We start from the raw sequence: 25,511 nt of genomic DNA, 5'->3' as shown, positions 1-25,511 counted from the left end.
TGGTGTCAGTGGGAGGAATAGTGCTCCATCATTGGTGTCATTGGGAGGAATAGGGCCCCATCATTGGTCTCAGTGGGAGGAATAGTGCTCCATCATTGGTGTCATTGGGAGGAATAGGGCCCAGTTGTCAGTGGCAGGAACTATGCCCCACTGTTGCTGACAGTGGGGAGAAGGGGGGAATGAGAGCCTGAGGGCCAGATAAAAGGAGGCAAAGGGCCACATTGGGCCCCAGGGCCGTAGTTTGGAGACCACTGCCCTAGACCATGGGTCTCCAGACTTTATAACCTGAACCTGAACCTTTAACCCTTTTGCTGCCAGTAATGCTGGAAATTTACATTTTTGCTACAAGCAGTAACACAGCAATTTGTATTTTTCTGGGCCCCCACCAATGGTTAGTCGCTGATCGCCGCCATTACTACTATTAATTAATTCATTAATTAATTAGTTTAAAATGCCAGTATACAGTCAGGTCCATAAATATTGGGACATGGACACAATTCTAACATTTTTGGCTCTATACACCACCACAATGGATTTGAAATGAAACGAACAAGATGTGCTTTAACTGCAGACTGTCAGCTTTAATTTGAGGGTATTTACATCCAAATCAGGTGAACAGTGTTGGAATTACAACACTTTGCATATGTGCCTCCCACTTCTTAAGGGACCAAAAGTAATGGGATAGAATAATAATCATAAATCAAACTTTCACTTTTTAATACTTGGTTGCAAATCCTTTGCAGTCAATTACAGCCTGAAGTCTGGAATGCATAGACATCACCAGATGCTGGGTTTCATCCCTGGTGATGCTCTGCCAGGCCTCTACTGCAACTGTCTTCAGTTCCTGCTTGTTCTTGGGGCATTTTCCCTTCAGTTTTGTCTTCAGCAAGTGAAATGCATGCTCAATCGGATTCAGGTCAGGTGATTGACTTGGCCATTGCAGAACATTCCACTTCTTTCCCTTAAAAAACTCTTTGGTTGCTTTTGCAGTATGCTTTGGGTCATTGTCCATCTGCACTGTGAAGCGGCGTCCAATGAATTCTAAAGCATTTGGCTGAATATGAGCAGATAATATTGCCCGAAACACTTCAGAATTCATCCGGCTGCTTTTGTCAGCAGTCACATCATCAATAAATACAAGAGAACCAGTTCCATTGGCAGCCATACATGCCCACGCCATGACACTACCACCACCATGCTTCACTGATGAGGTGGTATGCTTAGGATCATGAGCAGTTCCTTTCCTTCTCCATACTCTTCTCTTCCCATCACTCTGGTACAAGTTGATCTCGGTCTCATCTGTCCATAGGATGTTGTTCCAGAACTGTGAAGGCTTTTTTAGATGTCGTTTGGCAAACTCTAATCTGGCCTTCCTGTTTTTGAGGCTCACCAATGGTTTCCATCTTGTGGTGAACCCTCTGTATTCACTCTGGTGAAGTCTTCTCTTGATTGTTGACTTTGACACACATACACCTACCTCCTGGAGAGTGTTCCTGATCTGGCCAACTGTTGTGAAGGGTGTTTTCTTCACCAGGGAAAGAATTCTTCGGTCATCCACCACAGTTGTTTTCCGTGGTCTTCCGGGTCTTTTGGTGTTGCTGAGCTCACCGGTGCGTTCCTTCTTTTTAAGAATGTTCCAAACAGTTGTTTTGGCCATGCCTAATGTTTTTGCTATCTCTCTGATGGGTTTGTTTTGTTTTTTCAGCCTAATGATGGCTTGCTTCACTGATGGTGACAGCACTTTGGATCTCATCTTGAGAGTTGACAGCAACAGATTCCAAATGCAAATAGCACACTTGAAATGAACGCTGGACCTTTTATCTGCTCATTGTAATTGGGATAATGAAGGAATAACACACACCTAGCCATGGAACAGCTAAGAAGCCAATTGTCCCATTACTTTTGGTCCCTTAAAAAGTGGGAGGCACATATGCAAACTGTTGTAATTCCTACACCGTTCACCTGATTTGGATGTAAATACCCTCAAATTAAAGCTGACAGTCTGCAGTTAAATTACATCTTGTTCGTTTCATTTCAAATCCATTGTGGTAGTGTATAGAGCCAAAAATGTTAGAATTGTGTCGATGTCCCAATATTTATGGACCTGACTGTATATCCCACAGTTTGTAGACACTATAACTTTCACGCAAACCTGTCAATATACATTTATTGTTTTTTTACCAAAGACATGTAGCAGAATACATTTTGACCTAAATTTATGAAGAAATTGATGGAGTTTCGTTAACGTCACATGGAAATCCAACGTAACCTATGCTGTTATGTGACGGACAATCTACTCCCGTTACTCCACACCTTTTCTACCAAATGTTCCGCATGGGCATCCCTCCCCTGCCCTATTGGTGGAGTAAACTATATAAAGATGTTTTTTTTGCTCAAATGTCTTTTTTTTTCTGTCAAACCCCTGTTATTGTGCCTTGGTCTTTCTTTACTAAAATTGATTGGATAATTACTGCTTTCATGTGGACTAGATGCCTCCTCTGACTTGCCAAATCAATTCTGCATCTTCCTCTTGATCGAGGTAGCTTGGCTCTCCCAAACTTCTATGTTGTTCTATTGGGCGGACGTCCTTGTGACGGTGGTTTGCACAACGTAAGGACAATGCTGCCATCAAACTTGAGGCCTCGGTCTAATTCTGCTATTACAGCAGCGCAGTGGCTAAATGGTTAGCACTTCCAGATGGCAGTACTAGGGGTCGTTGGCTCGAATCCCAACCATGGCACCACCTGCCTGGAGTTTGCTTGTCCTACCTGTGCCTGTGTGGGTTTCCTTCGGGTACTCTGGTTTAATCCCACACTCCAAAGACATGCTGGTAGGTTAATTGGATGCTGTAAGTTCGGGACTTTAGATTGTACACCTCTTGAGAGTTAGGGACTGATGTGAATGTACAATATATATGTAAAGTGCTGTGTACATTGATGGTTCTATATAAGTACCTGTAATAATAATAATAATTACAGTCCCCATGCAAACTATTCTCTTTGCATAGAAGCAAGCAGGAATTCAATATGCTGCGGATGACACATACTCTCCTTACATCCCTCTATGGGACAATCCCAATCTTTCCAATTTCCACATGATCCCAGATCCTTCCACATGGGCCAGACATGGAATTATTCTACTCAAACACATTATGCCACAGGGCTCTCTGTTTCCCTTCAATGCACTAAGGGACCTCTACCGCCTACTAACTCCATGTTTTTTAGGTTCCTGCAGCTTTGCCATGCGGCACAGGCACAATTCCCCCATATCATTTCTTTGACTTCTAATCCACTGAAGCAACTGATGTCAGTAGAGGACCTCCCAAAGCCGATATCGGCGCTCTAGTCTCAGTTGCCTCCCTTTACTCTTCCCAATATGACTTATCTATATAATAAATGGCAGGCTTATATCCCTACTTTAACTGATGACTTGAAGGACTGTGTACTCCATTTTTTAAAAGTAATGATTTCCTCCAGGGATCGGTTCCTCCAACTTAACTTCCTTCACCGGGTTTACTATAATCCCCCCAATGACTCTACCATACCATAAAGCTCTGTCTACCATTGGATCCCACCCTGTAGTTACTGGGTCTTGTGGAAGGGGCAGTACCCACCAAAAATGAGACTGATTTTTGTTGATTATTCTGCCTGCTATGCACGAAGAGAAATTCTTCTGCATTGGAAGTCTCCTGCCCCCCACTGTAAGTGCCCTGAAGGACCTTATATAAATTGAGCTATACAAGTAAGAACTGTCCCCAAAAATTTGACAAAATTTGGAGTTACTGGGTTGATGCTCAGAGTGTTACTGTTTTGCTTTTTACTCACTTGGCAAGTCGGTTTTCAAAGTTTACATGTTACTCTGCTTTTCCCCCATTATTTATCCCCCCCTCCCCCCCTTCTTGCTGCTGCATGAGCCATACTTTCATTGCTTCATTTGGTATATGCTGTTTTTTTATGTGGATACCATACTGCTTTGTGTATCGTAATCTGTCCTTTTTTGTGTGAGTCCTTGATACCGCTGAAGTTGTTGCATGTTCATTTTTCCTGTCCTTCTATGTACTTTTGTATTTCTCTTTTTTTTATATTTGACCGCATACCTTGCAGTCTTTCATAAAAACTTTTGCTGGTAAAAACAAAAAAAAATAAATATGAAGAAATTTGATTTTTTTTTATTTTTTTAATGGATATGTTTTATAGCAAAAAGTTTAAATTATTTAGGATGTTTTGCTAAAACTGGAGCACTCGGAATCTGGTGCAACTGTGCATTGTAGCCAGTCAGCTTCTAACTTCAGCTTGTTTAATTAAACTTTGGCAATAAAACCTGGAAGCGAATTGGTTTCTCTGCAGAGTTGCACCAGATTTTGCATGCACTGATCTTTAGTAAATAACCCTAATTGTTTTTTCTTTTTCAAACTTTTTGGTCTTTTTTCATTTACATAATAACTAATTTAAAAAAACCCAGTGGTGATCAAATACCACCAAAAGAAATCTCTATTTGTGCAAAAAAAATTATATAAATTTAATTTGGGTGCAGTGTTGCATGAGCATAACTGCCAGTTACCTTCCTAGCGGTAATCCTGAGTGTGGCTCGGGGGTTAATTTACAGTACCAAAAGCGGTAACCCCGAGCCACACTCGGGATTACACTGTAGTCCTTGTCCTGCGATCATGCAATGTCCTGCTGCTGTGTCCTCCGGGCGATGCCGGCATCCGTCTTCCGGGTTCCATTCCCTGTGAGTGTTGGGACGCAGGGGGCGGAACTGGCGGGGGATTCAAAAAAGTAGAAATATGTCATACACACAATACATTGTAATCTGTTAGGATCACATTACTGTATCAAACCATTTCACATACATTTTGTCCCGAGTGCTTTGTCCAGCGCCCTGCCTGCATTTTTACCGTTCTTTCTGCCTGGAAACTTGAGAACATCCATGGCATCCAAAAAGCGTCTCTTTAGGCCAAAAGCGGTTTTAGACCGGCTAGAGAACAGCGATAGTAAATCAGAACCACTTGCAGAATTGAGTGATAATGATTAGTGGAGGAAATTCGTCATCAGACTCTGAAAATGATTCTGCGACTTTGCTCCGTGATGTGTGAACTTGGCGCTCTATTTCAAATTTCAGTGTTTTTGGTTTGATTACATTATTGAATTACATTTATTATTATATTATAATTTATGATTTCGTGTTTCGAATTTTATCATACCCGGGATGTTTACTAGACTCTTGTTTGGACAGATTTCAGTGAGTTATTCCTAAGAATTACCTACCTACCATATCCATGAAAAACAATGTACTGCTTTGACATTCAAAAATATTGATTAATTAGACCGCTGGGGAGGTTAAAGTTTGCGCAGTGCTAAATAGAAAAAAGTGGCCTGGTCATGAAGGGGAGTAAATCTTCCAGAGGGCAAGTCAAATTTCAAAAATGTCTTTACTATGCGAGAATGAGGTCTCTTCCCGGATTCTGCACGTGCCCACAAACCTATAGCACATCTGTGCATGCGTGGGATTTCCCTGTACATATGCACACAGGAGGGGTTTCTCTGTACATATGCACACAGGTGGGGTTTCCCTGTACATACAGTCAGGTCCATAAATATTGGGACATGGACACAATTCTAACATTTTTGGCTCTATACATCACCACAATGGATTTGAAATGAAAAGAACAAGATGTGCTTTAACTGCAGACTGTCAGCTTTAATTTGAGGGTATTTACATCCAAATCAGGTGAACGGTGTAGGAATTACAACAGTTTGCATATGTGCCTCCCACTTGTTAAGGGACCAAAAGTAATGGGACAGAATAATAATCATAAATCAAACTTTCACTTTTTAATACTTGGTTGCAAATCCTTTGCAGTCAATTACAGCCAGAAGTCTGGAACGCATAGACATCACCAGACGCTGGGTTTCATCCCTGGTGATGCTCTGCCAGGCCTCTACTGCAACTGTCTTCAGTTCCTGCTTGTTCTTGGGGCATTTTCCCTTCAGTTTTGTCTTCAGCAAGTGAAATGCATGCTCAATCGGATTCAGGTCAGGTGATTGACTTGGCCATTGCATAACATTCCACTTCTTTCCCTTAAAAAACTCTTTGGTTGCTTTTGCAGTCTGCTTTGGGTCATTGTCCATCTGCACTGTGAAGCGTCCAATGAGTTCTGAAGCATTTGGCTGAATATCAGCAGATAATATTCCCGAAACACTTCAGAATTCATCCTGCTGCTTCTGTCAGCAGTCACATCATCAATAAATACAAGAGAAGCAGTTCCATTGGCAGCCATACATGCCCACGCCATGACACTACCACCACCATGCTTCACTGATGAGGTGGTATGCTTAGGATCATGAGCAGTTCCTTTCCTTCTCCATACTCTTCTCTTCCCATCACTCTGGTACAAGTTGATCTCGGTCTCATCTGTCCATAGGATGTTGTTCCAGAACTGTGAAGGCTTTTTTACATGTCGTTTGGCAAACTCTAATCTGGCCTTCCTGTTTTTGAGGCTCACCAATGGTTTCCATCTTGTTGTGAACCCTCTGTATTCACTCTGGTGAAGTCTTCTCTTGATTGTTGACTTTGACACACATACACCTACCTCCTGGAGAGTGTTCTTGATCTGGCCAATTGTTGTGAAGGGTGTTTTCTTCACCAGGGAAAGAATTCTTTGGTCATCCACCACAGTTGTTTTCCGTGGTCTTCCGGGTCTTTTGGTGTTGCTGAGCTCACCGGTGCGTTCCTTCTTTTTAAGAATGTTCCAAACTGTTGTTTTGGCCACGCCTAATGTTTTTGCTATCTCTCTGATGGGTTTGTTTTGTTTTTTCAGCCTAATGATGGCTTGCTTCACTGATAGTGACAGCACTTTGGATCTCATCTTGAGAGTTGACAGCAACAGATTCCAAATGCAAATAGCACACTTGAAATGAACTCTGGACCTTTTATCTGCTCATTGTAATTGGGATAATAGGGAATAATACACACCTGGCCGTGGAACAGCTGAGAAGCCAATTGTCCCATTACTTTTGGTCCCTTTACAAGTGGGAGGCACATATGAAAACTGTTGTAATTCCTACACCGTTCACTTGATTTGGATGTAAATACCCTCAAATTAAAGCTGACAGTCTGCAGTTAAAGCACATCTTGTTTGTTTCATTTCAAATCCATTGTGGTGGTGTATAGAGCCAAAAATGTTAGAATTGTGTCGATGTCCCAATATTTATGGACCTGACTGTATGCACACAGGTGGGATTTCCCTATACATATGCACACAGGTGGGGTTTCCCTGTGCATCTGCAAAGACCGGTAGCATGGACATTGCAAAACTTCCCTATCTTTGCGCATGCGTAGGAAATATCCTGCCTATGGCTGGGCAGAGCCTTTCGGCATATCTGTACACGTGCCATAATGGCAGCGCAGGAGGGGGGCAGAGCCACAAAAAATGGGGGCTGAAACTCTCCTTTACTGACTGAAATGTGTTTTTATATAAGCCGGGAGAGGATATTTATTAGTCAAAGGCAAACCTTTTGTTAGCAAAGTCTGAATGGCCGATACTAATATCTCCACATCACAAACATTCCTGATACACACCAAACTACAGCCTTGTCCACCATGTCGTATCTCTCACTCCCCCATGAGAAGTTACATCGATCACACATTCTCAGGAATCCTGACGGAAAATATTATGAAAGATACTATGTAGCATTCTCTGCTCTGTGTGCGCCCCATCCAAGGGGACAAGTACAGCAGAGAATGAGAGTTCATATTGTGGAAGAGAACTTGTGGTAGTGAGAATATGTTTATCTAATATGTATTTATTGTATACAGCAAAGGATGATGTACAGAATGTCATTTGTGAGATAGTAGATTGTTTTCCATGTCTTAGTTTCTGAAGTTATGTATTCATTTACCCCCGGTTCACATCTATGCGGCCGTGCGGGTCGCGTTTTGCGTGGGCACGAGAGCCCATTCATTTGAATGGACTCCCGTGCCCCGTGACACACAGGGAAGAAGTTCCTGCACTTCTTCTGAAAACGCAACCCGCATGGGAACTTCGGTTCCTAGTACGGTTGTCTTTTCCAGTGCGGGCGGTGTGTCATTAGAACTAATGGCACACGCCTGCGGGTCCGCATTCCTCTGTGCGGGTGGTGCGGTGGCACAAATTGTCATGCGGATCCACAGCTGCATCACCTGCATATATGTAAACCTAGCCTAAAAGAGAAGTGTGGGTTACTGAAGAAAAAAAAAGAAAAGAAATTCTACTCACCTAGGTGGATGCAGCATCGATCCAATGCTGCATCTGTTCCCCACATCTCCTAAGACTGAGAACTGAGTGATCAAAGATAGCTGATCACTCACTGACTGTCAATCACTAGCTCTCTGTTCTGTTCCTCCAGTGCTTACTGGAGCGCTGGATGGTGGAAGGGGCGAGAGTGGTTGGTTCAGGCTCTCAGTGGATCGCTGAGAAGCTGAACCAGCTGTCGGTTCAGACATCTGGGTGGATCCCGACTTTAAAGTCGGGATCCTTCCAGAACCTGGACTGGCTGAGTAGTGTCAGCCTCTTTCCATCCATAGGCCATTTATAACCATCCTGGACTTCACAAAATATTGCGTAATTGTTTGGTAAGATATAAAAGTAACTTAAAGACTGAGAACTGAGCAATCAAATATAGCTGATCACTCACTGTCGGTCACCGGCTCTCTGTTCTGCTCCTCCGGTGCTTACTGGAGTGCTGGACAGTGGAAGGGGCGAGAGTGGTTGGTTCATGCTCTCAATGGACCACTGAGAAGCTGAACCAGCTGTCGGTCCAGACATCTGGGTGGATCCCGACTTTAAAGTAGGGATCCTTCCAGAACCTGGACTGGCTGCGTGACGTCGGCCTCTTTCCATCCATAGGCCATTTATAAACAGCCTGGACTTCACAAAATATTGCCTAATTGTTTGGTAAGATATAAAAGTCACTTAAAGACTGAGAACTGAGCAATCAAAAATAGCTGATCACTCACTGTCAGTCACTGGCTCTCTGTTCTGCTCCTCCAGTGCTTACTGGAGCGCTGGACGGTGGAAGGGGCGAGAGTGGTTGGTTCATGCTCTCAGTGGACCGCTGAGAAGCTGAACCAGCTGTCGGTTTAGACATCTGGGTGGATCCCGACTTTAAAACTCTTTATAAAGTGCACTTTAAAGGCACAGGGAAGGCACTATAAACCTCCCAGGCGCAATGCATCCTGGGGAAACGTCGTGTTGCGAAAAAAAGTTAGTAAACTGAGGCATTATTTTCAATGGATTTTCATTCGTAAATCAAAAATTACGTTAACCAAGGCGTTCGTAAACCGAGGTATTTGCTTCTAGGGGCAGAAAAAAAATGCTCATAACTAGCTTCTAGGTGCTTAGAAATAGGCTAGTGTGCACGGAGCATTAATTGCCAATAGAATGTGGAAGGTCTACAACCTCTGTTGGGCTTTTATTGCTGTGTGCGTCCCCTTTCAGTAGATTATTCCTTAGTTCCTGTCCTGGTGACAGGTTTATGGGAAAGGAAGAGAGTGGAAATCTCTTTCGTGGGAACGCATTCAACAATAAAAAGCTGACAGAGTTTCCAAGCTTTACCCAGGTCACTCCAACTTTTAAAAAATTGGATTTGGCTAGGAAGTGCACAGATTTACTAAAACTGTTTGAGCCCGGGTTCACACTTCTGCAGTGCGGCATGTGATTCGCACAGGAACCGCATCGCATTCCTCTGCAAATCACATGCGAATTCTGTGCGGTGCGATTCGAGCCGTACATTTTGTATGGCTTAAATCGCACCACATCCGCACCAAAAGGTGCAGGACCCTTTTTTTTTTCCGCACTAGAATCGAATCGCATGGGTATTCACACCTATGCGATCTGATTCTAAACATCGCACCTCGTTTTGCGAACCGATTTCAGGGTGTTGTTAACTTAACATACACACCCGCAGAAGTTCGCAGGAACGGGGTACGATTGTGAAACCGATGGGAATTCCGCACCACATCAGTGTGAACCCGGGCACACACAGAATCTGGTACAGCTGTGCATGGTAGCCAATCAGCTTCAAACTTCAGCTTTGGCAATAAAAACTGGAAGCTGATTGGTTTCTATGCAGAGTTGCACCAGATTTTACACTAGTTTTAGCCCTGGTTCACATATATGCGGCCGTGCGGGACCCGTTTTGCGCAGACACGAGAGCCCATTCATTTGAATGGACTCCCGTACCCTGTGACACGCAGGGAAGAAGTCCCTGCACTTCTTCCGAAAACACTCGGTTCCCAGTGCGGTTACCTTTTCCAGTGTGGGCGGTGTGCCATTAGAACTAATGGCACCGCCCGCGGGTCCGCATTTCTCTGTGCCGGTGGTGTGGCTGCACGGATTTTCGTGCGGATCCGCGGCGACACCACCCGCACAGATGTGAAACAAGCTTTGTAAATAATCCTGAGACTGTTTCCCTTGTTGGTTTAGTCTTTTTAATAAAACTCCCTGTATTTGAATTTTACCAGAGTATCCCGGGACTGCGCAGCTTGTGGAATGTTCCAGAGTTCTCTGACCGCCTACAGCGACTATATAGCAACGTGACTGCTGCGGATATTAAGCTGAATCGTGAAGGAGAAGGTAAAATCACAGAAAGGCAAATCTTTCAGGTCCCTTCAGGTTGGTGCGTTGAAACATACGTTACTGCTATGCATGGTGGTGTGGTATGATTCTGTTCATTGTGAATGACATCCTATCATACGGCTGCAGTAGCAGTCAAGGCAACCGCATTGCAGCGAACCATAACGCACACGCCTTGTGGTGTGCTGCATTAAAAAAAGAACATGTATAACTTTTCCTGCATGAAAGTGGAAGTAAAGATTTTCTATGTTATAGGCAGGGGCAGACTGACAACTCATGGGGTCCCCGGGCAATAGGGGATCATGGGGCCCCCGGGCAATAGGGGATCATGGGGCCCATGTCCTTGCCCAAACCCAAAAAAGTACTGGAATTCCCCGATTCGAGGAGGGCTGCACCACCTACATGTCACGTTTGGGTTGGCTCATGTCTACATTTAAAGATGGGGGCTCCTACCATTTGAGTGCTGAAGTGTCAAGTTTGTACTTTGTCATATGCCATTTTTATTATATACCTTTGTTTTTTTTAGACCCAGTGATGTCATTACTGGGTCTCTGTGCTTCTCTATGCAATACAGGAAGATCATGGCTGGTGGGAGGGGCTGTGCATAGCTTTCTGAAAATAACAGGCTGTATTAGGTAACATCTACATGTGACACTAAGCCTCCACGATTGAAAGAACTGAACAACAATGAACGAGAGGGGTGGGCCAGGGACACTAAGGCTAGAGAACAAAGAGCTAGATGATGCTGGACGTTCCCCAGCTAGGAATAAGGTGGGCACTATCTGACTTGAAATCGGAGTGAAATGGGAGTAAGACATTTCAGTCCAGGAGAGGAGTCTGTACAACTGTGCAAGACTGAAGGGAAGGCTGGAGTTCGGCTCTAAACAAGAACATCTGCTTTTATCAGGTCAAATTCACGTTCCAAAAATAGTACGGGTTACATAGAGGCTTTGAAGCCGGGCCTCCTCCATCTTGGCAGCAGAGGGTTTAAAGGTATAAGTTGCTCAGCAGGGGCGGACTGACAACTCATGGGGCCCCCGGGCAATAGGGGATCATGGGGCCCCTGTGTCCTTGCCCAAACTCAAAAAAGCCTATGAAAAAGGTACCAGGGGCATCTCATGGGGCCCCCTACTGACCCCGGGCCCTCAATTGAGGATCATGGGGCCCCTGTGTCCTTGCCCAAACTCAAAAAAGCCTATGAAAAAGGTACCAGGGGCATCTCATGGGGCCCCCTACTGACCCTGGGCCCTCAATTGAGGATCATGGGGCCCCTGTGTCCTTGCCCAAACTCAAAAAAGCCTATGAAAAAGGTACCAGGGGCATCTCATGGGGCCCCCTACTGACCCTGGGCCCTCAATTGAGGATCATGGGGCCCCTGTGTCCTTGCCCAAACTCAAAAAAGCCTATGCAAAAGGTACCAGGGGCATCTCATGGGGCCCCCTACTGACCCCGGGCCCTCAATTGAGGATCATGGGGCCCCTGTGTCCTTGCCCAAACTCAAAAAAGCCTATGAAAAAGGTATCAGGGGCATCTCATGGGGCCCCCTACTGACCCCGGGCCCTCGGGCAGTGCCCGAGTTTCCAATTGGTCAGTCCGCCCCTGGTTATAGGGGAAATTTAGAAATATTAATTGTACCTAAGCAGCTGAAAATGTACTTTTTGTTTCTGATATTTCTCCTGAAAAAGGAGCATAGCAGTGCATGTCCTCGTATGATACACCCTTGTAGCCTCATTGCTGTGTATTTGTAGTGTAGGATCTAATGCTGCTTCTGACTGCTAGTCTCTGAAGGTTTGGAGTGAGATTTGGTGATGTCCAGGGGCGGACTGACCATTTGGAAACTAGGGCACTGCCCGAGGGCCCGGGGTCAGTAGGGGTCCCCATGAGATCCCCTGGTACCTTTTTCATAGGCTTTGGGCAAGGACACAGGGGCACCATGATCTCCTATTGCCCGGGGGCCCCATGAGTTGTCAGTCCACCCCTGGTGATGTCATTACTGTGCTCACTCTCCTTGCTGGAATCTCTGACATAAGGAAGCAAAGCCCTGCCTCTACCACAATGGCGGCCTCCTCACAGAGGCAGAGTGCAGGACAATGTATTAGAAGTCAACCATTGAAGGAAGATCAGCTGCAGGGAGACCACAGACAATACTAGTCCTTTGTCTTCTGCCTGCCTTTTTTGAGTGCTCTCTGTGACGGAAATTAACTAAGCTTTCTGGGCTGTTAAATGATAAATTCACCTTTTAACAAAAAATAATAAATGCACATTTTTTTACAGGTAAAAAAATGTGCATTTACAAGTTTTTGTTTTAGGGGCCTGGAAAGCATTGCCCCAACAATCAGCAGATCACTCGTGCTGTGCAGGTCTCCTGCAGACTGTCAGTGTAATCTGTATAGGCAGGTAGTTTTACACTGACAGGAAGAATCAATGAACTACCACAGCGCTCAACAGCCCCATGGTAGTTCATTGAGAACTACAAGCCGACAGCCGCAAAGGCGGTTGGTAATTGTAGTTTCCCATTTACAGAACTCTGTGAATAAGTGACGTGGCCGGGCAGGCAGAACTGCGTTTTTTGGGGGGTTTTTTGTAACTGTGACAGCTAGCCGGGGGGGAGATTACCTTCTACCTGTCACAACTCAGGATTGGGGGGGAAGGGGTTGCAGGGGCTGGTCCTACAGTAACATGTTACATGATATACCCTGAATATGAGTGTAACATGTTACAAAAGGTGTACTTATCCTTTAAATGTCACTGTCAGGAGAGATGTCCGCCACATTTACTAAGCAGATAGATCTGTTTCAGGACTATCTGCAGACACTGATGCAACACCTCCTGCGCACAGGGACCCAGATCAGTAGACGGTCGATGGACCAATAATACTAGAGTATATGGAAGTTTGTCCAAGACCGATCAAAGGTTGTGCAGCTCCAACACGAAGCTGGGGAAGTTTGTTACAAACTGTAGTAGAGAACAAAAACAGAGCGCACCAACCTTGCGCATTGTCTCAGTAAACAGTTAGGGAATTTATTAATTTAAGAGATATACTCACAAAAGTAGCAATATAACAGGCATATAGAATCCAAAAACGAATCATAGGATAAGCAGACATGTGCGAATCCCATCGAAAGGAGAGACCCTCAGGGTGAAACTGATGCGTTTCGATGACCCCCCTTCGAAACGTGTTCACTTCACCTTGAGGGTCTCTCCTTCCGATGGGCTTTGCACGTGTCTGCTTATCCTATGGTTTGTTTTTGGATTCTATTTGCCTGTTATATTGCTACTTTTGTGAGTATATCTCTGAAATCAATAAATCCACTAATTGTTTACTGAGGTGATGTGCAAGGTTGGTGCGCTCTGTTTTTGTTCTCTACTTCAGGTCTATCTGCGCCACCTGCGTTTCTATTTCAGAGTGTATTAGAAACTAGCGCAGGTCTGCCGCTGATTAACGGAGGGAATGCGTCAGTTTTCCATAGACAAAACTGCCACCGTTTCCTTGCAGGCGTATCCTTGTTGTAGGAGATGGTAGCTGTCTGCAGACAGCTCACATCCCTATATCTGCCCATGCAGTGATTACACTACAGGAGCAGAGGCTGCAGGATTAACAACCCTCCCACTACTGAGCCCAGCAGGCCACGAGGACAGAAAAGAATTCAGAGCATGCAGCTCCAGTTCTCCGTTCTTTGTGCTGCCTGTCACAGACACAGCAGAACAGAGAAATGATCGCTCCTAATTAACAAAGGGGATTGTGCCCCTTTTGTTAATTAGGAGCCGCAGTTGCTCCATTTGTTATGTTTAGAAGAGTGGTGCAAACCTGTGCTTGTACTACTTTTTGTTATCCCCCCCATATGTGTATAAAAGCTACAGTAAGCTTGAGATACAGTTGAATTAGGTAGAATTTGATGATCAAAGTTGTATTGTGTTTGTCTGGCTTTTTGCTGACTTTTTTTTGTGTGTTCCCATTATTAGGTGTGAATGAGTACACAGGACACCTGCCTGAACCAGAGCAATGTGCAGAGGAGAGGAGCCGCAACACGGCCGTGGAAGATATGCCAGTCACTGAAGAATCTGTGAGCTCTGAGAACCAACAGAAGGCATGTTCAACAGCACAGGTATGTTTGACAGAACTGGTCCCAGGGGGTCATGTATGTGTATTGATGTCAGCTGCAATGACAGCTATGTATACAGTAATTCAAAAAGTAATATATTTTTGTATAACTTGAAAGAAAAATATTATGCAAAGTTAAGTGGTTCTAAAGGTAGAAGATTTTTTACCTTAATGCACTCTGTGCATTAACCACTTCATCTCCGGAAGATTTACCCCTTCATGACTAGGACATTTTTTGCAATACGGCGCTGCGTTACTTTAACTGACAATTGGGTGGTCATGGGTGAATGGATGATACACTGAAGCAGCTGTGCCCAAATGGTGCTCGTCTTCTTTTAACTACCTCCCGTCTGGCCGTTGTATATAAACGGCCGGACGGTGGCAGTCCAGGGTCAGGTGGCATTTATAAATGGCCTTCCACACCCTGCTTGTGCACGCTCCCTGGGAGCGCACAGCACCGCGATCCGGTGCCCGCTGTGTCCTCCGGACCCAGTGGAACACCGATCGTCGGACGGGACCTCTGTGTGAGGTCCGGATCATGTGATTACTGATTGGCCAATCAGTGATCACATGAAGAGTAGTAAGCAAGATGTCACTTGTGACATCATTGCTTACTACGTGTGAAATCTGTGAACGATCACAGAGGTCACATGGTACAAGGCTATTCACAGGCTGCCTCCCCTGCGGCACTCTCCCATGGAGGTCTCGTCTGGTCCCATTCACCAAGACTGAGCGATCGCAGAGGTGGTGGTGTCGGCTTGCTCCTATCACCGCTGAGCACCTTCCAGGTCCTCCCTAACCCCCCCTCCCTAATCTTCTCCTCCTTCGAAGCTCACTGCATCCGGCTCTTCTCACCCATCCCCCTAAGGATCGCAGTGATCTACATGCCTCCCGGATCCATAGCCCGCTTCCTGGATGACTTCGCCGCCTGGCTTCCCTTCTTCCTCTCCTCTGAGCTACCGACCATCATCCTCGGGGACTTCAACATCCCCATCAACGACAACACCCCAGCTACCTCCCAACTCCTCCACCTAACCTCCTCCTTCGCGCTCACACAATACACTCAATCCTCCACCCACATCAATGGGAACACCCTGGACCTCGTCTTCTCCCACCTCTGTACCTTTAACCACTTCACTAACACCCCCTTCCCTCTCTCCGACCACCACCTCCTCACGTTCTCCATCTCCCCTTCCCCTAACTCCCCCCCCCCCAGTGCGCCAAACCATCACCAGCCGCAACCTCCGCAACCTGCACCCGGCCCCCCTCCACTTGGCTGCCGACCGCTTACATGACAGCATCCTTTCACTGTCATGTCCTGACCTAGCCACCACCGCGTACAACGACTCAGTATCAGCTACCCTAGACTCTCTGGCACCCCTAACCACACGCAACATCAAACCCAGACCGCTACAACCATGGCAGAACGACCATACTAAATGCCTCAAACGTCGCAGTCGTGTGCTGGAGAGACTATGGCGCAAAACCAGGTCCCCTCATGCATTCTCCCTCTACAAATCTGCCTTCCTCACCTACACCTCCTCCCTCCAGGCCGCCAAGCAGGCCTACTTCGTTAACCTGATCAACACCCTCTCCACCTGCCCTCGCCGACTCTTCTCCACCTTCAACTCCCTGCTCTCTCCCCCCCCTCCTCCACTCAGTACCTCACTTACCGCCCACGAGATTGCCACTCATCTCCACAACAAGATTGACGCAATCCGCAAGGACATAGTCAACTTGCGATCTACCTCCCCATCTAGCCTCCCCCCTTCCATCACCCCCTCATCTCTCCCCTCCTCTGACCTCGCAACGGCACTGCCTTCCACTGCACCCAAGGCCCTGCCTACCGTAACCCCCCCATCACTGCACTCCTTCAGCCCTACTACCACTGAGGAAGTCACCAGAGTCTTCTCAGAAGCCCGCCTCACTACCTGCCCCCTGGACCCTATCCCCTCTCAACTCCTCCGGTCACCCCCCTCTTCCCTCATCCGCTCCCTTACCCACATCTTCAATCTCTCCCTCTCTACTGGCGTCTTCCCCTCCCCCCTAAAACATGCGCACATTACCCCCATACTCAAAAAGCCCTCCCTGGACCCCACTGACCTCAACAACCTCAGACCAATTTCCCTGCTGCCACTCACTTCCAAGCTCCTTGAGCGCTTGGTCTTCGATCGCCTAAGCGCCCACCTAACTGACAGCAACCTCCTTGAACCACTACAGTCCGGCTTCCGTCCCCTACACTCCACCGAAACTGCCCTCCTCAAAATCACGAACGATCTACTAACCGCCAAAGCCAAAGGCGACTACTCTGTCCTCCATCTCCTAGACCTCTCCACGGCCTTTGACACAGTCGACCACCCCCTCCTCCTTAATAAACTACTCTCCCTTGGCATCAGAGACACCGCTCTCTCTTGGTTCTCGTCCTATCTATCCCAATGCTCCTTCAGCGTTTCCTACAACGATGCCACCTCCTCTTCCCTCCCCCTCTCTGTTGGGGTCCCCCAGGGCTCTGTCCTTGGACCCCTTCTCTTCTCCATCTACACCTCCTCCCTTGGCAAACTCCTACACTCCCACGGCTTCAATTACCACCTCTACGCTGATGATACTCAAATCTACCTATCCACCCTCACCTCACCCCCACATTCTCCGCCCGCATCACTCACCTCCTAAACGACATCTCTGACTGGATGTCGCTCCATTTCCTCAAGCTCAACCTCTCCAAAACCGAGCTTCTCGTCTTCCCCCCAGCCCGCGCCCCCCCCCCCCATCTTTTCAATCACTACCAACAACACCACCATCAATCCCGCCCAGCAAGCCAAGGTTCTTGGCGTCATTCTGGACTCAAACCTTTCCTTTCAACCTCATATCAAATCACTTACAAACACATGCAGGCTCCACCTCCGGAACATCGCCAAGATACGCTCCTTCCGTACCCCAGACAACAATAAACTACTCGTACACTCCCTGATTATCTCACGTCTGGACTACTGCAACTCCCTCCTCACCGGCCTACCCCAGTGCAAACTCTCCCCGCTTCAGACCATCCTGAACTCAGCTGCCAGACTCATCCACCTCACCAGCCGCTTCACCTCTGCCACCCCCCTCTGCCTCTCCCTCCACTGGCTCCCCATTGCCCAACGCATTAAATTCAAATTGCTCACCCTGACCTATAAGGCCATTCACAACACTGCCCCTAACTACCTCACCGACCTGATTCCCAGGTACCACCCTACCCGTACCCTTCGCTCTTCACAGGACCTCCTTCTATCTTGCTCTCTGGTCTCCTCCTCCCACGCACGACTGCAAGACTTCTCCAGGTCCTCCCCCATCCTCTGGAACTCACTACCCCAATCCATCAGACTGTCACCTTCCCTCCTCACCTTCAGGCGCTCCCTGAAAACCCACCTCTTCAGGGAAGCCTACCCCACCCTCACCTAACAGCCGCTGCCCTTCCCTCCTCCTACCACTCCATCCCCCACAGCCATTTCCTCCTGTACCTCTACCCCCTCCCTCCTAGATTGTAAGCTCGAAAGAGTAGGGCCCTCTAACCCCTTGTGTGCTGTTTGATGTTACTGTACTGTTTCATGTATTGTCCCCCCCTCTATTGTACAGCGCTGAGCAAACCCTTTGGCGCTATATAAACTCGATAAATAAACAGTCTTGTACCATGTGACAAGCTGTGACCAATCACAGCTCACTCAGTAGTTCTCAATGACTGCAAGAATGCAGCTAGAGAGAAAGAGAAATGATTGCTTTTACAGCCTTTATGGGTGTAAAAAAAAAAATTCTTCATCACCCCCCATAAGTAGTACAGTGTTACCATGGTGACACTGTACTGCTAGGGTGACAGTATGTAAAAAAAAAAAAAATAATATAAAAAAAATGTAAAACAATGTTTAAAAATTATAATTTTTGGTTATAAACCAATTTGGGTTATTTTTTTTAACTAAAAATATAGCGGAATAAATTTTGGCCAAGATTTATGATGAAATACTATTTATTTGCAAAATTTTATAAGAAAAACACTTTTTTTCAAAATTTTTGGACATTTTAATTTACATAGCAAAAAAAATTAAAATCCCAGTGGTGAATAAATACCACCAAAATAAAGCTTTATCTGTCTCAAAAAAATGCTAAAAAATTCATATGGGTACAATGTTGCATGACCGCGCAACTGTCATTCAAAGTGTAATAGCACTGAAAGCTGAGAATTGGCCTGGACAGGAAGGGGGTAAAAGTGTCCGGACTTGAAGTGGTTAACTAAGCATGCTATTCACCATGGACCCCAATCGAAAAGCATTCTAGCAGCAAACCTTTAGGATGATAGCTTTTCCATTGATCGACAGCAATTAGAAGTGGCCTTCGCTGTGCGCATTACACGAGCATGGTCCACTGTTGTCACCAACAGGAAACCTGCCCCTAAATAATGGCATATAGCCATCAAAGGAGAGCATGTAGGCTAGAAATAGCTGCAAAGATGCTGCTGAAGGTCAGCAGTACAAAGTTGCTCCAAATTATGCTTCTGCCTTGTCACCCTGTTGCATGCGCATGCGCATGTGCATGGTCCACCACCACTGTCACTATCAAAAAGCTACTCCAGATGTGATGTAGTGAGGGCATGTAGATGGAAAATAGCTGAAAACGACTGCAGAGATCAGCAGCACCAGGTTGCAAAGAAAAAGAAAGATTAAAAATGTTTCAAATAGTATTCTTTGGAAAACAATGACAACTATTTAAGATACACAGTGCTTTAGCAAACTAAATGTCACCCAAATAGGATTTACATCTACAGTACTTTAGGCTGTAAAACGTTTGCCATGTTCACTGCTGATCACCAGTAAACCATACCTGGGACACTCTGACCTGGAAGATGCTTTGATCTGCTGCCTGCCCCTGTCCCGTATGACTGCCTTAACTCTCCCTGTATTGGCTTGTCAGGTCACTGCACTCAGAAAAAAATTGGGGAAAACAGGCAAACATGATTGAGCTGGCTTAGCAACATGCTCAGTGAATTCAGTATAGTAAAAATACCCAAGGTGTTCAGTGTGGAGATTCTTTTAAATCTCAAGTCACAAGAAAACTGTGTTTACATCTCATTTATAGATCTCCTGGGTGCCAAGTGAGAGTACAACCATGTTAATGCTCTCCCTTATCACTCACTGCAATGAAATGTTTTAAGCCACCAGGTTTGGTTAGTCTTGCTGACACCTATATATGGAGCATACATGGGGTGGGGGGGTTCAAAATCAAAGTGTCACTCCAAAACTACTGTAAACTCTCCACCAGCTACTTTTATCTCCTACCAATGACAAGACTGTAGTAGATCCATTGACCTGTACCAGCCTTTGTGAGAGAGTCTTCCTTCCCTATTGGATTTTGCATATACGTTATATAGAAAAACAATTGTGGACAACTGGCCAAGACATCTACTGAATGACCAAAAGTATGAGCCTCTGCCCCTCCAAATGATTGAGTTCAGGTGTTTCCAGTGGAGGGTTCTGTTAATGCTACAGCATAAAAAGACATTATAGACAACCGTACTCTTCTTACCTTATGGCAGTGTTTCTCAACTCCAGTCCTCATGGACCCCCAACAGGTCATGTTTTCAGGATTTCCCTCAGATGAAACAGCTGTGGTAATTACTAGGGCAGTAAAACTGATCAAATCACCTGTGCAAAATAATGGAAATCCTGAAAACATGACCTGTTGGGGGTCCATGAGGACTGGAGTTGAGAAACACTGCCTTATGGTAACAATTTTGGAAAGCCCCTTTTCTATTCCAGCTAAACTGTGCCAGCTCCATAAAGACTTGGTTTGATGAGTTTGGTGTGGAGGAACCTGAGTGTACTGCACAGAGCCCTGACCTCAGTCCTACTGAACACCTTTGGGATGAATTGGAATTAACCAGATCTTCTCAACCAACATCTCCATAAAGACATGGTTTGATGCATTTGGTGTGGAGGAACTTGAGTGTCCTGCACAGAGCCCCGACCTCAACCCTACTGAACACCTTTTGAATGAATCGGAATGAGCAAAGTTTTCTCATCAAACATCTCCATAAAGACATGGTTTGATGAGTTTGGTGTGGAAGAACCCGAGTGTCTTGCGCAGAACACCAACTCCAACCCTACTGAACACCTTTCAGATAAATTGGAACAAGCAAGGTCTTCTCAACCAACATCTCCATAAAAAAATGGCTTGATAAGTTTAGTGTGGAGGAATACAAGTGTCTTGCACAGAGCCCAAACCTCATCCCTACTGAACACACTTTGGATAACTTGGAACGAGCCAGTCTTCTTATCCAACATCTCCATAAAGACATTGTTTGATGAGTTTACTGTGGAGGAAGTGTCCTTAGCTGGTTTGGAACACCAATTTTGAGCCAGGTCTTCTCATCCAACATCAGTATCTGACCTCACAAATGCTCTTTTGGCTGAATAGACACAAATTCCCCAAAACCCACTCCAAAATCTTGTTCAGAGCCTTCCCAGAAGAGTGGAGGTTGGTATAATCACAGATGGATGCAACTCTGTATAAATGTCCATAGTTTCAAGTTGTGAAGTCAAACAAACTCATATAGGTGTGATGGTCAGGTATCCATTTCTGGCCTTCTAGTGTATTTAAAATTACATTACAGTCACAACAGGACTCTCCAAATCTTTACAGCCAAGGAGGCTGACATCTTAGCCTCTGTTTGATCTGCAGTTGACATGGTGCTGCACATGTGATCAGTTATGGCACCAGCCATCAATTTAATGGTTTCCCAATACAGTTACATTCAAGGCATGGGGTGAATGATAACTATTATGGTTACTTGTGCCCTCAACACACTGTCAAGCCATCAAATGTCTGGTGTCACAACTGATCACATGTGCTGCAGCTTGGAAATTGTCGCTCAAACAGAGACTAAGATGGCAGTCTCCTTGGCTGTAAAGGATAGGAGGGTTTAGTTCCACATTAAAATGTCTTTCTAGAGATGACATGACTGCCTCAGTATGGGCAGCGGTATCTTTGATCTTTTGGGGTTTAATTGACAGCCTGGCTTCACCTTCTCTAGACAAGAAGGCAAGATGGCTGCTTTCAATGTGGTATAATGAGGTCTTTGAGGTGGGTGAGACTGGGACAGAATTTTTGCTTACTGGCGGTTTCTGTAACACCGGAACTATGATTAACTTGAATTTACTATTTACTTGAGTTGGTTACTAAAGAGTAGTTCAATGAAAACTACCAGGCTGTCAGCTTACAGTTCTCAATGAACTACCACGGCACTGTGGAGCGCCATGGTAGTTCATTGATTCTTCCTGTCAGTATATCTGCTTGCCCGCACATGTAGGAGACCTGCATGGTACAATGCTTTATAGGCTCCAGAAACAAAAAATAATAAATTCACATTTATTTTACCTGCAAAAAAATGTGCATTTATTATTTTTTGTAAAAAGGTGAATTTATCGTTTAACCAACAGAAATAACAAAACAATGGTAATGCACTCACAAGCTTCAGTGTGAAAGAGGCATAGAATGAACTCAATGTGAAGCTGTCAGTAGTGATAATAGTCCCGACGTGAGCTGCTGGGGTCATGGAGAGGCAGTACATGCAGATGATAAGATCCAGAGAAGCTGTCAGAGAGCTGCCGCTGGAACCTCGGAAGAACTGTTAGATGGAGCTGTCAAAAGCCTGGGTCCTAGTAGCCAAACAGGAACAGTTTCAGAAGCAAAACCACACCTCTTTCATCAGCTGATAAAAGAAGAGGCTGATGAAGGAGGTGTGGTTTTGCCTCTAAAACAGTTCCTGATTGGCTACTAGCACCCAGGCTTTTGACAGCTTCATCTGACAATTCTTCCGAGGTTCCCGTGGTGGCTCTCTGACAGCTTCTCTGGAACTTATCACTGACATCTACTGCCTCTCCATGATCCCAGCAGTTCCAGTTGGGACTATTACCACTACTGACAGCTTCACATTGAGCTAATTATATACCTCTTATACACTGAAGCTTGTGAGCGCATCACCGTTGTTTTAATACATTTTTTATTAATAAAATCTTGCAGCACTATTGGCCCCCTCTTGTTCCTTTAGACCTCACAAACAGACCAGGAATCAGTATGTGAATCAAAATAGTATATAAATTTTATTGTAGCCACTTACATTAAAAACTGGTAAAAACGGCTTCCTGCTCCTAGCGACAAGTGTATAGCCACATGGCGGTGGCCATTTTGGATTCTGGAGCGCTTGTGTTTTGGCATTCCTGGGACTCGCGGTGTACTCCTGGCGCTCTTCCAGAGCTGAATTGACAGTGGTGGGAAGGATTGTGGCGGTATAACTCGCCGGTGATCGGGAGACCATTTGATGCCACAATGTGGCTATACATGTCGCTAGGAGCAGGAAGCCATTTTTACCAGTTTTTAATGTAAGTGGCTACAATAAACTTTATATACTATTTTGATTCACATACTGATTCCTGGTCTGTTTGTGAGGTCTAAAGGAACAAGAGGATGCCAGTTTTGAGGATATTCCATGCATATTGGTTGATCACATGCTGATATTACTTGATTTAGGGTAATTATGCACTTTTTATATGATTTGGAGTGATATCTACTGAGTATCTTTTACACGAATGCTGTGACACTATAGTGTTTTGCAAGCTGCACGTGTGGCACTATATTTGTGTTACCTAAGATAATACACTATGTCTAGATTTTGCTTTTTTTGAGGTATATGAAGAACGTCTGAGATTTATCTTCATCTTCATTTTGGAGTAGTGAGCACCTATCCATCAAGATTTGGATATCACTTCGGACTTTTTTGGGGTTTTTATTTGAGATTTTGGACACTTTGCTTTTGGGACTTTGTTTGTCTGTTTAAGTCGGTTGATATATTGTATATTGGTACTTCAGGGGAAGGATAATGATACGACTTTAAGGGGTACTGGGTGGTATTTGTTTTTTGTGTGCTGACTTATAATTATTTCAATACTATAACAGTACCACATGCTTTTAAGGTCGAACATAGCGACCAACTGGACACAAGTAATCTAGATAGCCGGCTTAAGGCCTAACAGGAGCCAAGGGGGGATGTAATACTGAAAATCTTTTAGTGGTATGGAACAGATATAGACTTCCCTCATCTCATACACTCATGAGATCTCTTCTGTTCATTGCAGGTTCCTCTGGCTGATGTACTGTCATTGACACAGCGCTCCCAATCTACGGTATCCAAACCCAAGAAGAAGAAAGCAAAGGGGCTCTTCACATGATAACATCCGTCAAATATGGCACAAGAGGAGTCCCAAAAAAAAAAAAGGCACCCCAATGGAACAAATTTACAGCATTAATATTTTACAAGATGGCATCGGTGGTACACTGCAGAGGATAGGGGGTCCATCTGCAAAGCTATGGCCCCCTAGTGGTTAAAGCGGTTCTTTGCCTTAGAAACGAAAAAAGTTTAGTCAGCAGCTACAAATCCTGTAGCTGCTGACTTTTACTAATTGGATACTTTCCTGTCCAGGGAGGCAGCTCCTTCCTCACCTGGGCCACAGGGTTTTTAGGGTCCCTGGCGCTGGCATGTCTACTTGGGAAGCTGCGACTCCTTTCAGCTTCCCAGTGTTCATGCGCAAATCTTGCACTTTGTGAATGGACCAGCGGTCTTCTGTTACCTGTGATGTGTACCAGAAGGCTGCAGGTGAAAGGGGGGGGTGAACTTGCTCTCGAATTGCCTAGGCAGGGGTAGCAACCTGCGGCTCTCTAGCTGTTGTGGAACTACATTTCCCATGAGGCATTGCAACATTACAAAACTGACAGTTACAGCTATGACTTGCAGAGGCCTGATGGAACTTGTAGTCCTGCAACTGCTGGAGAGCCGCAGTTTGCCTACCCCTGACCTAGGCGATCTGAACAAAAGTGGATATCTGTCAAAACCAGGGACCCCACCCCCTAAAAAAAATAGAGTACCAAAAATTAAAGATAGGGGGTGGGGGGAGGTGATGAGGCAGATAAGCACCCTTTTGGGTGAAGTTCCGCTTCAAGATGCATATTGATATTACTAGATACTGATTATGGAAGGAGCGGGGCCTGTAGGTTTAAATACCAGGAGCTTTATGTATAGCTTCATCTTTTTGAAGGATCTGCAGAACTTTTTGATTTTATAATACTATCAATAAATTTCTGACATTTTTCTAAGCAGTCCTGGTGCTTTGTGCTTTATCTTTAACATCTTCCTGTCCAGCCCCAGAATCCCTTCAGCAGGGTCTATACGCCTGGGGGGACCAAGAACCGCCCGATTACATGACCACTGCAATTGGCTGTCACAGTGGTCATATGATAAGGAGCTGGTCCCATTGGCCGCCGATCATTACTAGAGACCAGGAGCTGTCTTTGACTGAGAGCACAATTTCAGCAAAGAAAGCTCTGCTGCCGAAGGATGCATATGTGCGATGTGTGAGCGTTAATGTCCACTCTCTTTGCTGCTACACATATTCATTACATGGGCGTTTCAGGAGGCGGAGTCAGTTCAGAAATCACTGCTTGCGGGCAGCAAGGTACCATGGGATATATAGTCCTTGAAAAGGAGGAGATGCTGCAAAGCATGCTGGGAATCCAGGAAGTTGTGGAAAGAGATGACCAGCAGACAGGCAGCACTCACAACATGAAAGGGGGTTTTCCAAGTAAGATTAGATTGGATTGTCAAATAGAACTATTGTTTGTATTGTAATTACAATGCTAATGTTGTAAGATGAAGGTGTATGCTGGAACCACAGATCTCTCAAATACCGTAGCTGCTGACTTTTAAAAAAAAAAACA

The 25,511-nt window shown here is 45.3% G+C and overlaps 1 protein-coding gene across 3 annotated transcripts in view; it reads left to right on the top strand.

Moving 5' to 3' along the window:
* The window catches only part of NHEJ1 (non-homologous end joining factor 1), a 231,023-nt gene extending 206,130 nt beyond the window's left edge, over positions 1–24,893 (top strand). For 2 of the 3 annotated variants that reach the window (XM_089683584.1, XM_089683582.1), the window contains 3 exons: positions 10,504–10,654; positions 14,579–14,721; positions 23,876–24,893. In XM_089683584.1, coding sequence (XP_089539710.1) covers positions 10,504–10,654; positions 14,579–14,721; positions 23,876–23,968 — 387 coding nt within the window. In that variant the 3' untranslated portion in view covers positions 23,969–24,893. The remainder of the gene's footprint in view (positions 1–10,503; positions 10,655–14,578; positions 14,722–23,875) is intronic. The other variant, XM_089683583.1, reaches the window with a different exon arrangement.
* The last annotated feature ends 618 nt before the right edge of the window (positions 24,894–25,511 follow it).

The sequence above is a fragment of the Staurois parvus genome, unplaced genomic scaffold, assembly GCF_062004578.1.
Source record: "Staurois parvus isolate SC_StPar_1 unplaced genomic scaffold, SC_StPar_1.0 ptg000315l, whole genome shotgun sequence".
Taxonomy (NCBI): domain Eukaryota; kingdom Metazoa; phylum Chordata; class Amphibia; order Anura; family Ranidae; genus Staurois; species Staurois parvus.
This window is presented reverse-complemented; position numbering and strand designations above follow the sequence as displayed.